At 39.0% G+C, this 12,843-nt stretch overlaps 1 protein-coding gene across 6 annotated transcripts in view; it reads right to left on the bottom strand.

The window, feature by feature from the left end:
• mymx (myomixer) overlaps nt 1–12,843 on the bottom strand; it is a 42,688-nt gene that overhangs the window by 9,193 nt on the left and 20,652 nt on the right. For all 6 annotated transcript variants that reach the window (XM_032553250.1, XM_032553252.1, XM_032553251.1 and 3 more), the window contains 10 exons: nt 12,490–12,639; nt 12,194–12,343; nt 10,104–10,360; nt 8,470–8,605; nt 8,194–8,388; nt 5,858–6,010; nt 4,856–5,073; nt 4,414–4,597; nt 4,179–4,334; nt 2,222–2,545 (listed from right to left, as the gene is read on the bottom strand). In XM_032553250.1, the coding sequence (XP_032409141.1) occupies nt 2,222–2,545; nt 4,179–4,334; nt 4,414–4,597; nt 4,856–5,073; nt 5,858–6,010; nt 8,194–8,388; nt 8,470–8,605; nt 10,104–10,360; nt 12,194–12,343; nt 12,490–12,639 (1,923 nt within the window). The remainder of the gene's footprint in view (nt 1–2,221; nt 2,546–4,178; nt 4,335–4,413; nt 4,598–4,855; nt 5,074–5,857; nt 6,011–8,193; nt 8,389–8,469; nt 8,606–10,103; nt 10,361–12,193; nt 12,344–12,489; nt 12,640–12,843) is intronic.

Raw genomic sequence — 12,843 nt, 5'->3', positions numbered from 1 at the left:
CAGACCTGAGCAGGTTTACATCAGGCTCATCAAAGACAAGAGAGAGTTTCTGTCAACAGTCGCAGCAGGGAGGAGACTGTGTGTGCTTTTCTTACTCATTGCTCACCTCGTTTCTGTCATCACCACTTTTCAGCTTTAAATCTAGCCTCATTTTCCAAGTAAAAATCCCAAATAAAACTTTTAATGACGAGAAAAAACAGTTTGGTTATCTGCTGGGATTTTACCTGTTGATTTGAGTTTCTAAGAGACAAGCTGAAAATACAACACAGGGAAACTTTACTACTTTCTTTTCAGATTAAGTCAGCTAACACCTGAATTAACTTGTCCAGCTCTGAAGAGGCTAATGAACAGTTCATTTGATTCAATTGTGTTGAAAAACAGAGGCACCCAAAGGTTGCAGGAAAGTAGCTCTGAGAGATTGGACTTTGGCAGCCCTTCATTAGGTCTAGGACAGTTGAACACAAAGTTGATAGAAATGAATTTAATTACAAAACCCTAAAACACAGGTCTCAAACTCCAGTCCTCAAAGGCCGCTGTCCTGCAGTTTTTAGATGTGCCACAGGTACAAAACACCGGAATGAAATGGTTTAATTACCTCCTCCTTGTGTAGATCAGTTCTCCAGAGCCTCGCTAATGATCTAATTATCCCATTCAGGGGCAGAGGCACATCTAAAAGTTGCAGGACACCGGCCCTTGAGGACTGGAGTTTGACAACCCTGCCCTAAAATATAGTTTTAGCTAAAGGATGAGTTGCTAGCATGATTCAAATTAGCTTTAGGGGAAATGTGTTAATGAAAGTTAATTTCTGTGTCATTCTGTTTGAATTAGAAGAGTCGAATGTTGGCTTCATCAGGGAGTCACACTTCTTTCATCAACTAGAATAATGTCCATCAACTAGAATATTGTCCAAGCCAGTAATGTAGGCAACATAAAAGACTAATTTGTTTGAGATGTTTCTGCTTCAACACATCTTTATCAGTAGCAATTTTGTCAAAGAAAAAGCCATAAATTAAGGATAGGAGGAAAACATCCTCCAGCAGCAAATATGCTTAAAAATAGTGTTCAGAATTTTTGTAAGTTTCAGCAATTTAAGGCTTTTAAGACCTACATAATACCACTAGGATTTAAATGTAGGACCTACACAAGTCTGTTAAATCTGCACGTATTTAAGATCTACTAATGCCTAAATTTGATTTAAAACTCAGCAGAAACCCTGGAGGAGCAGTTTGCTGGTGAATGTTTTTGTCCAGCATGATTGAGCACCAGGTCATAAGGCAAATGGGATAACTAAACGTTCTAGAGATCAGACCATTGACTTTTTCAATCCCTTGAGACGCTGTGATCAGTCTTCAGGAAGATAGCGAGGGGAAAAAAAGCTCTAACGAACCAAGAATGTGTCGCACTCAACCAGGATTTGGACCAGAAGTTGGGGGAAAGAGTAACAGGGGGAAAGGCAGCAATATTCAAAAAGAAACATTAACACTGGAATTATAGATGGTTTGCTTAATCTTAATGTATTTCTCAATAAAAGCCCGCAAAACATATATGTTTATTATTCAAATACAGCATAAAAAGGAAAAATCTAAAGACTCAAAACAGACTATTTTCATTTTCAAAGAATGAATAAAGTTAATTTATTTAGGGTCTAAACATTTGTTGCATCTATTTATTCTAAAATAGATTAAACATATCTATTTTTTTATTCTCAATCTTGTTCTTTGGTTTTATATTTGCCTTGCAGAGGAGCCAAAACCACTGGGTTGTTGAACATTTTGTATCTTCTACCAGGTTAGGAAAAAAAGCATGCTACCCTCAGGAAACAGCTGCACACTGCATGCAGTCTCAGCACACTTGGAGACGCTGCATGCAATCCCAGTTCACACTGCGCAAATTACCTCATCTGCGCTCTGCCGATAAATCTTTTTCTTTCGCTTTAAACTACCGAAAGTATTTTCCAAAATCCCCTGGCAACGCCTCCAAAACTTTTTACAGGCAGAAGACTGAGGCACAGCGGGCTGAGGGAGAGAACGAGGGGAAGATAGAAAGTTGAGAATGCCAAAGGAGAAAAGAATGACCTGCAGTACAGAGAGGGAGATCCCATGCAGTGTTGTTGTAGAAAAGTGATCATTGAAGCCTGAAAGCATAAAATTTTTCTCTTTTCTTTGAACAGATCATGTATGTAACTGATGTTGGGTGATGATTTGTGTCGAGTGCTCCTCACCCTGTGAACAGGCTCAGAGGTCTCCCTCAACTTCTCATCTGTCCCAGCAGGTAGGTCGAGCACCTGCACTTGGCTGTCCTCATTGTTCCCAATGCTAAGGATGAGGTTTACAGCGCCCCCAACAGGTGGGCTGCTGCTCTCCTTCACCAACATAATGTTTGCTTTGGGAGAATCGCCTCGTGGGCCGATCCTGTTCATGATTTCATACCCATCTTCTGACATTTTCCCTTCGCTCTCTTCATTACATTCAGCTGCATTTGTTGTGTCCTCAGAGGTCCTGATGGCATGTGATTGTTGGAAGAATTCGGGGTCGGCAACCGAACTCTGTGGGAAAACAAAGACGGGCTAAATATTTACCCTGGTGCAAGAGAACTCGGGTTTTAGATCTTACAAAGAATTTCAGACTAAATTTCCAGATTTATCTGTCATTTATGTTAAAACATAAATACAAAAGTTCCCTATGAATCCAGATATTTCTACAATAAACAATAACTATAAGAAAGAATATAGATAAACAAATATGACGTTTGAGATGTGAAGTGGGAACAAACTCTTATAAGGGTGGTTGACTTGGTTTGATTGGGGACCAAAGTTGCAGCATTTGTTACATTTTCAGCTGATGCAGTTGTTTTCACACTGCACTGCATTAAATGAGTCAAACCCTTTGAGCAACCTGTTCACCTCCTCACCTTTGGTGGTGCTGCACCAAGAACCACTAAAGGAAACAACACAAAAATCTCCAAAGAAGACAATGAGCACTTCTTTTTTTTTATGAGTTTCTAAGTGTTGGCCTTTTTGACGCATCACACCACAGGCTGGTAATTAGTTCTTGTTGTCCTTTGCATAATATTTGGTGGCGTGATGATTGAAAAGAGGTCAAAGTTGGTCAGGGAGTCACTCCAGCCAGTAATGCTGTAATTCGGAGTCTTGCTGCTACGCCGTCACAAACCAGACATGTTAAAAAGACGGTATAAGCTTACGAACCCCTATGGTTTAATGTATCGATACTCGCGGATGAAAAATCAATACCTTCCAAGGGTGGAAAAAATTGATAAATATCGCAGAATTGATATAATTATACAGCTCTCGTACCAAAGGTTATACGCATGTTCTTATCGAAGAGTCACCAGGCTAGCTGAGTGAGCTAACTGAATGGGGATGTGCAAAATGCAGTGTGCTCCGAAACAGAGATTTAACAGAGCAGCTAGCTAGTTAGCAACTCTTGCATTTAGAACAGTGCTATAACACAGGTTTTGTTTTTCAAACAATACTTGACTAAACTTTTTGTCCAATTTCCTTTGTTTTGTGGTGAAACTATTACCTGGAAGATCACATTAATTTAAGCATGGATAAAGTTTAATCACACAAAAGTGACATGCAAACTGGTCATGTTTGACATATTTTCAAGTAAAATTTCAAGTTTTGTGTGTAAAAACATTTGTTTTACAGTTCAAGTTGATTGAGATGAAAAACAAACAACTTCCTGTTGTGAAATCTTATCAAATTGCATAGTTAGTCCCTTAGTCTTTCTCCAAAATTAAGAACCTTTAAAATAACTAAATTCTAACTTAGCCCTTATCTCATCACTTTTACTTTTATCTAATTGCAGGACAAATAGCTTAATTGCAGATCTACTGTATTCAGTGGATCTCAAACTCCAGTCTCTGAAGACAAATGTCCTTCAACTTTTAGATGCACCTCTCCTTCAACACACGTGAATCAGATAATTAGATCATTAGGAAGACTCTGCAGAGCCTGACTGCATGCTGAGGTAATTCAGGCATTTGATGGAAGTGTATTGGGCCCTTTTGAAAGCTGGAGATGATCAGCCTGCGAGGGCTGGGGTTTGACATTCCCTTTTTCATGGCCTTATTGAGCCTGTTTGGGTTTTGTCATAAAAATGGAGGAGGTACTTTTGCTTTTATTTGGACAAACTCCCACCAAGCTGCTAATTTACCTCTTTAAATGAGTTCCATATTGTTGCTTCAGAGTAAATGTTATCATGTGAGGGTTCCTCTCTGTTCTGCTTGTGAAGCCACTGTTGTTTCTGAGCTCTCCAGTGCACTGAGATCCACCCAAGCATGCTCCTCAGTTCCTCCATGCGTTCCTTCACCTGCAACACATTTCCAATTAGAATCATCATCCAACTCTATGTAGTCGGTAGTGATTTGATAGAGTACATATCTGCTCACCATCTGTGTGAGGTGGTGTTCTTTGTTTAAAAGAGTCTTTGCTTTGGCTGCGAGCTCATCAAACTCGTTAAACTTTTGCTCGATTTGGATGTCCAGCTCTGCCGCCAATGGCCGCTGTCCTTCTCTCCTGAGGTGCAGTGCAGTGTCTGAGAAAATGCATGACCTAGTGTCTTCAGTCCATGAGCTGTTCAGAGGGATGCGTAAGAAAAGGAGGTGGTGTTAGGAGACTGGGAACAGTAAGAAACATGAGAATAAGCAGACTCTCCCTGATAGGAAACACATTCGTTGGCCTGTCACACCCAGGAAACCTGCTTTATCCCTAAATTCCCTGCTCCCCCTGAGGCAAGAGCTTGACAGTGAGAACATCCTGTTCTTAAGCAAATGTTCCCAAAAAATGGATTACAAATTGTAGCAAAGACAGGGATGTTGACATCCTGCTTACATCATTGCAAGGTAGCTCCTGAAGAAGCACTGGAGCTCCACAAACTCCTGCAGACGTGATCTGTTGTCCTTCACGCTCTTCCCCAGTTCACTCCAGGCCTGCAGCGTAGACTGGGTCTTCACCTCAAATGTGTATGCTTTCTCCGGACACAGCTCCTTCAGACCCAAAGCCTGGTTCTCCATCTTCTTTACATCCTCCTTCATGATTTCATAGTCAATCTGCAGAAAATCACAGAGAGGATCTATCATCTCTCATCAATCCTCCAATCATTCAAACAACCTGGACTGATTGTTCCTCTGACTATGACCTCATCGTCATAGCTCCATGCATATTATTCTATTTGAGGCCCATATGTGGACCATATGGGCCTCCACGTTATAGATTGCCGTCTTGACCACTTTTTTACTCCATTTTTTGACGACGCTGTAATTAATAGTGTTCAGGGCTCTCTGGGAGCAACGCTTCATGAAGTTTCTCAGTTACAGCAAGCTTCACCAACGCTGAGTTCCTGCATGCCTGTCTGCTGATGCAACAGTTATTTCTGTTCGGGAGATTAGGTCATTTCTGCTCTTCAATCAAATCAAGTCCTGACAGCTGAATGCATGTGTGTTTGTTTTGCGTGTGTGATAAACACAACGTTGGCCAACCAATGAGTCACGCAAAACTCTACCATCCCCGTCTGAAACTCTGCTTACCCGACCAGATTTATCCCCCAAAACATACACACACACACAACACACTTTTAGAGTTAACAGAACAATGACTCACTGGAGAACAAACAAATAAATGTAGTGTTTTTATTAAATCTTTGCACGCTCCATGTGTACGTGTGTGGCCAATATGCACGGCAGCTGATAGGAAAAACTAAACATAGCACAAAGTGGTGCAAACAGGGCACATTTTTGCTGTAGAGAAGAAAGTGAAGCTAATTTTTCAAAAAATAATTCTGAGTTGTGTAATCAGTGATGAGTCATTTCTCTTTTCTGCATTTTCCTTTCTTACCTCCAGGTGGCCCAGTCTGTCCCGGAGCGGCCCGAAGCCGCAGCGGTCTGGCTCGCACTGCACGGCCATGTCCGTCTCCTTCTCCAGGATCTCCAGGCTCAGCTCCTTGCTGCTGCACAAACACTCCTCCACGCGCACCGCAAGGCTGACATGCTGGAGAGGCAAGATGTCTTTATGAGATGGGACTGTCATTAAGGTAGTGAACTTTAATGTGTTTTACAACAGGAGCCACAAAACGTAGCATATTTTTTCACATGCCAACCACAAACTTTGGTCTTTTCATTTATTGGGATTGTATTTGCTAACCCAACAACAAAGTAGTGCATGATTCTGAAGGAGAAGGAAAATGATGCATAATTTTCAAAGTGTTGTACCAAGACATTAAAAATCTATGGTGTAGATTATTCACTTTATAGAGCTACCTTTTGCTGCAAGTTTTTTTTTTTTTTTTTTTTTTTTAGCATGCCTTAATTTTTCTATATTGGACAGAATAGAGAGGGTCTGAGGAAATTAATTTTCTAACATATTTGATTGGGATTCTGGGTGTGGCCTTTACAGAAAAATTAAAAAATCATCCCCACAGCATGATGCTGCCACTACCATGTTTCACACTAAGTATGGTGTGTTCAGGGAGATTCATCAAATCCAGATTATTTATTTTTACTGTAAGTGAAACAGAACAAGTATGAGAGAAAAAGCATAAAGATGAAAAATTGCTAAGTATAGTAAAACATAAAAGTGGAATTGTTGTGAAATAATCCAATTTTTAGAATCAGTGCACCATGGGCTAATGCTGATCACATAAAATGATAAAATGTTATTTCTCATCTTTTTGTGTATATATATATATATATATATATATATATATATATAAGTACTGGAGTATATGTTATGGTATTTATGGTAAAATTTTCCCTTTACTGTAAAATATTTTTATTCTTTATTCTGTTTATATATTCTGTATGATATACAGAATATATAAACAGAATAATATATATTATTCTGTATATACAGTACAGACCAAAAGTTTGGACACACCTTTTAATTCAATGAGTTTCCTTTATTTTCATGACTATTGACATTGTAGAGTCACACTGAAGGCATCAAAACTATGAATAACACATGTGGAAATATGCACTAAACAAAAAAGTGTAAAACAACTGAAAATACCCCTTATATTCTAGTTTCTTCAAAGTAGCAACCTTTTGCTGTGATTACTGCTTTGCACACACTCTGCATTTTCTTGATGAACTTCAAGAGGTAGTCACCTGAAATGGTTTTCACTTCATAGGTGTGCCCTGTCAGGTTAATAAGTGGGATTTCTTGCCTTATAAATAGTCATGAAAATAAAGAAAACCCATTGAATTAGAAGGTGTGTCCAAACTTTTGGTCTGTACTGTATATCCAGTTCTGTTCTGGAAAATGAAGAGCCCACTGCACTGAACCCCATTGAAAACCTCCTGGTTATTCCACCAAATATTGGTTTCTGAGTTAAAACATTAGTATTGTTTCTAAATGAATATGAACTTGTTTTCTTTGCATTATTTGAGGTCTGAAAACACTGCATCCTTTTTGTCATTTTAACCGCTTCTCATTTTTTGCAAATAAATACTAAATTTTTGCTTAAAATTTCAGAGTCATGTTCTCAGTAGATCATAGAATAAAAGAACAATAAAAAGTAAAATCTGAGAAACTGATCATTTAAAGTGATCTCTCAATTTTCCAGTGCTTTATATATATTTATATTCTAACATGGTGTGGGTCTATTTGCTTGTGACTTTGCTGCCGTTTTTCACATTTTGGGACAATGAAGGATATTTCTATCCCATTTTATTTTAAATGGAGAAGTCTGGAATTGTACCTACAACCATCTGATTACAAGACGACTACCACTGAAACACAGCTGGCTACAAATGTATAAAACATCTTTTTAGATTATTTCTGTTTCAAAAAATGCCTTCTTTCCAGTTTGCGATTACTCTAATTTGTGTTTTTCCTGTAACATAAAATCCTATATACAAATTTTATAGTTTGCTAGTTTAACAAGACTGTAAAAGTTTAAATAGTATGAATACAAATACCTGTAAAATTATGTCATGGCTTCTCTGTGAATATGATAGGTTTATACATGTGCCAAAAATAAAGCAAATCAAACTAAAAATCCTTATTATAGGGCAGAGCGCTTAAGACAGCAGTTCTATTACAGATCATAGAACCTGAAAATGATTAAACACCTATTAAGCTGTAACATTTGGATCTAATCAACAGTATTTAAACCTCTTAAAACATAAACTTTAAATGTGGCTCCTCAGTTTAAGCACCACTCCTCGTCTAACCTTGCTGAGCAGTTCCTGGATGGCGTGATCGTGGCTTTGTGATCGACCTCTTTCCCTCACAGTGTCGTTCAGCATCTCCACCGCCTCCCGCAGTTCTTCCACAGGGTCGCCGATAGTTTCTATCTGATTGTCTCCAACACCGCTGCTTTGGAGCCCAAGTAACGTAGGGACTGAGGAAATGTCACTATGTAGAGGCTGTTGGACACATGAAAAATGGAGATGTTTAATAACGTGAATATTACTCAAGATAACGTGATCATTTTCGATGTGTAATACCTGATCAAGATTATATTGTCCTTCGATGAGCTCTTGGCTCTCGTCCAGCTCCAAATGCTCCAGAAACTCAGTCAGCATGCGTGTGTCCTGCAGCTTTGAGCTCTGTAGGATCAGGGCACTGAGCACACACTGATACCTGTGCAACACAAACACACCAACATGGTTTCACCAACAAGCTGCTCCTATGCGCTCATAGACGTTCAGAAGAACCACATAAAAGACACAGAGGTCAGCTCACATGATGATTGTTTCAAGGCTCCAGCACTGCTTATTTTATCAGTATATCATGTGAGCATATGCAGTACCTTACAGCACAACGCTTGCATGTGCTATGATGAAGGGATTTGCTTTCTCTAGAATAAATTAGCCTTAAATCTCTTTCTTTTAGCATTAAATAATGACATCAGCCCAGGTGTTCCACAGCTGCTTAGTGTCTCTGAAGAATGCTTCACACTTTTCTTTTATTGCAGTAGCTTAGCCTTGTATAGCTGTATAGCACAGAATAACACTTATACTACAATTATCGGACGACAGTATGACACTGTTGCTCTTAAGGTAAAACTAAAACTTTATTTTCTATGTTTTCTTTCATTTAACATCTTCCTCACTGCCATGGTGAGAAGATAAGCCTTGAATGATGGCCAGTTTTTTTTTTATCTTTGTGTGCCATTTGCTCGTTTTTAAGAATCGATACACATTTGAGTTATTTAATGATGGGCATGTTCTCTTGTTTTTATCATTTTTAACAGAAGCGTCTGTATCACATTCTAAACTAAAAGTTACTGAATAGCTTGATCAATTAAAAAAATATGTATGAATTTAAAAAATGGTTCAGTTGCTTTTGTTTTGCAATGATTGTAGGGCCTGTCTAAATATTTTAGAGGAAGATTATCCCACTGCAATAAAAAAGAAAATTTTGTTTTACAGCTTTTACGCAGCTGGATGGGAGGCGCAGATAAGAATAATCCTGTATCTGCACCGTTGGTCTCTTGGACTAAACAAGCGGTAATCTCTGCCTGATCCAACACCACCACCCTGGAAACACCTAAACTGAGACATTTCCATGCTTTCATTTTCTTTGCTCAGGCTGGTGCACTTTTTTCCAGAGTCTGACCTTCTGTTTATAGACACAGGTACTTCCAGAAAGCCTGTCAACATCGTTAGGTTATACTGTGAGCCTACATGACAGGCTGTTCTTCAAACTAATGCCAAAGAGTAAGGCAACCTGTCACAAACTAAGTGGTTAACTCAGAAGAACAAGCTGAAGTTATGGAGCAGATCTTCCAACATGCTACTCGATGCACAATTAATGAGAGCATGGGGAGTTTTTTATTTTTTGCCAATCTGGATAAAGTTTCAGGTTATGAGATCTGTGGGTAGTTATATTTTCTTATTTGGTCTACAGGGCAACATTATTTGTCTTACGTTTAAACTGGGAGTTTTATGAATAAATCCTTCCATGTTGAATTACAAACATGGCAAACACAAACCTGTGATGTCTTGGAAACGCTGACATACTGTATTTTCGGTGACTGGCAGAAACTGCCAGCATCATTCATCCCTGATGGGTTAAAATCCATAACATGAATCTTCCATGATGACAAACGCCGGCAGCTAACCTCGACCCCACTTACTTTCTCTCCAACTCCTCCATGCGCGCTGCCAATCCCCGTGTGTGGGGGTGACTATGGCCATGAAGGCGGTCCACCTCCTGCCTCAGAGCGCTGAGCTCCACGCTGCGAGCTGCCACCTCTTTCTCCAGCAGGCAGCTCTCCCTCTCGGCCCGGCTCATGGTTTCGGGGTCGCCGGCGATGGCGGACGCCTTCATGGAAAGCTCCACGGACTCCAGCCAGGCCTCCAGGCTGCCGAGGGCTTGGAGCACTTTCACAACCTTAGCCGAACAGAAGCAGAGGAAATGTTGAAAATGTGTGCAGAATAGTATTTGTCAAGATGGAGAGGCTTTCTTTCTTAAACATTTAAAAGATTTAGTGCACAATGAAATAAAAATAAGTCAGAGTTGAAAGAAGAACGCAACAGCATCAGTAATTATATGTTTTATAATAACAGGCTTCTTATTTGAAGCAAAGCTCTAAATTAGATTTAACCCATAATCAAATTAAAGTATTTATATCTCTCTAACTATATTCCATTTTATTACGTTTCACCCACAAACCTCAGTGTACGTTATTGGGATTTTATGGCAACACAAAGTGCTGCATAATTGTGAAGAGATACAGAAAATATAATAGTTGTAAAAAATTGTACACAAATTAAAATGTGAAAAGTGTGCCATTTGTTTGTTTCAGTCCCCTTTAATTTCCTGCCCTTAAATAAAATCACAAATTACTGAGTAAAAAGAGTCCATTAGTGTGTAATTTAATTTAATTTATCCAAGCAGCTGTCCTGTGGAGAACATTAGCGAAAAAACAACCAGAGCTGCAAAATCTCACCAAGTAATTTTTGTCTATTTTCTAGTGCAAAAATCTTAGGACATCTGCAATAAAGCAAACTTACATGTAACCTTTCATTAAGATATAGAAAAGATGAATAGAGCTTAATAGAGGGCAATACTGTACTTGAAGAAAACCTGTTAGAAGCTCTAACAGACTAAAAACTGGGGCCCAGAAACGTGTAACGCACCCCAGAACTACAATGGAAAGAGTCAGAATGAAGCGTGAGTTCAGAATGGTCCAGTCAAAGTTCAGATTTAACTCCCAATGGAGAATCCATGTTTAAAGATGGTCTCCATTCAGCTCAAGAGATTTTGCAGAGAAGAACTGTTAAAAATTTCAGACAAGATTTGCATTACTGGTAAATGCTACAAAGTATTGGCTCAAGAGGATGGGGGCTGAATACAGATGTATGCCACACTTTTCAGATTTATTTTCTAAGGAAGTCTGAAACCTATGTTTCAATTTCTACACTTGTGCTGAATCCTAATGAAAACATGCAAGTTTATGGTTGGAACCTCACAAAATCTGAAAAAAGTTCAAGCATTAAGTATAATTTTTCAATGTACTTTATAAATAGGAATGCGAATAATTAATTGAATTCCGACTAATTGTTGATAAATGTTTATTAAAATAAAATTAGTTCCAATTGATTCATTAATAATGTCTGTTTAGACCTTGTTTAATTGTTGTACTTCGGCGCTAATCATACTTAAACAGAGTCAGTTGATACAGGGATAAAGATGGCGGCCATACCAGAACGGGAAAGAGGAACAGTCCAAAAAAGAATCCAGTTTGGGATGGAAAATGCACTTTATGCAGTTCTGTTTTCACATATAAACACCCGATAAGCTTCTTGGGTTAGCAATATAACTTATAGCGCTATTCCAGCCGATCTACATTATTCTTTTCAACTTTTATTTTTTCATTCAGCAGCCTAAGAGGTTCATGTTTTGTTATATTTTATAAATATATCAGTTTAATAAATGTGAGAAACCAACAGTTGAAACAAAATAATGTTAAAATTTAAAAGAAGATAAGGAAAATGTTCACTTATCAGTTAATTTAGTTGACTGATAATCTGAATCAACTTTAGACTAACTCATTAATCTTGGATCATAACTTGGATCCCTAGTTGTTATCATACTTCTCTGAATCAGCACCAAACAGTGGTAGAACCGATCCAGAATAATCTGTCCTGACGGTAAATCTTCCTAGAACAGCATGACCTCAGAGAACAATCTGTTCAAGGATTATTAAAAAATGAATCTCACTCTGAAGCCCAGTTTCTCAGAGGCCTGCAGAAACACAGCATTCCTCTGGTGCCTCCTCCTCAGTTCTTCCCACAGGACTTCCAGCTGGCTGAGGAACTCCTCAATCCTCGCACTGCCTGGGTGCTGTGCACGGACCAGCCCGTGACCCTCCTGTTGAAGGCGTTTTCAACACATGAGTGCAGGTGATAACTCAGAAACCTTCTCACACGAGATGTCAGAATGTCGACTAAAGATCTGCAAAGATTCTGCACATTTCCATTCAGCAGCTGCTCAGGCGTTAAAATGCCTCCGTTTACCCTTTTGACCACTTCTATCCTGGCTCTGTTGTTGAGGATTTCTTGTTCGAGGGCCTGTTGACACCTTCTGGCGGCCTCCAGTCCCTCGGAGCTCGCCATCGAACACACCTGTGTTGCCACGGAAACGTTGTCTTTCAGCCAGGACAAAGTCTGAGGAGGAAAACAGAGAGAAGAGGGTTGGATGGTGTAAAAAAAAGAAAAAGACAAGTATACACACAACCTGTAACTTGGCTACCAAAACAACAGAAGACATAGTTATTATGATTTTTTTTTTTTTTGTCTTTTTCACTTTTATACCACTCTGGCTTTCTCCTATATTCCAAAAACATGACTCTAATTTGCCCTTAGATGTGA

Source organism: Xiphophorus hellerii, chromosome 22 (assembly GCF_003331165.1).
Source record: "Xiphophorus hellerii strain 12219 chromosome 22, Xiphophorus_hellerii-4.1, whole genome shotgun sequence".
In the NCBI taxonomy this organism is placed as follows: domain Eukaryota; kingdom Metazoa; phylum Chordata; class Actinopteri; order Cyprinodontiformes; family Poeciliidae; genus Xiphophorus; species Xiphophorus hellerii.
Note: the sequence above shows the minus strand (reverse complement) of the source record. Positions and strands in the feature narration are given on the sequence as shown.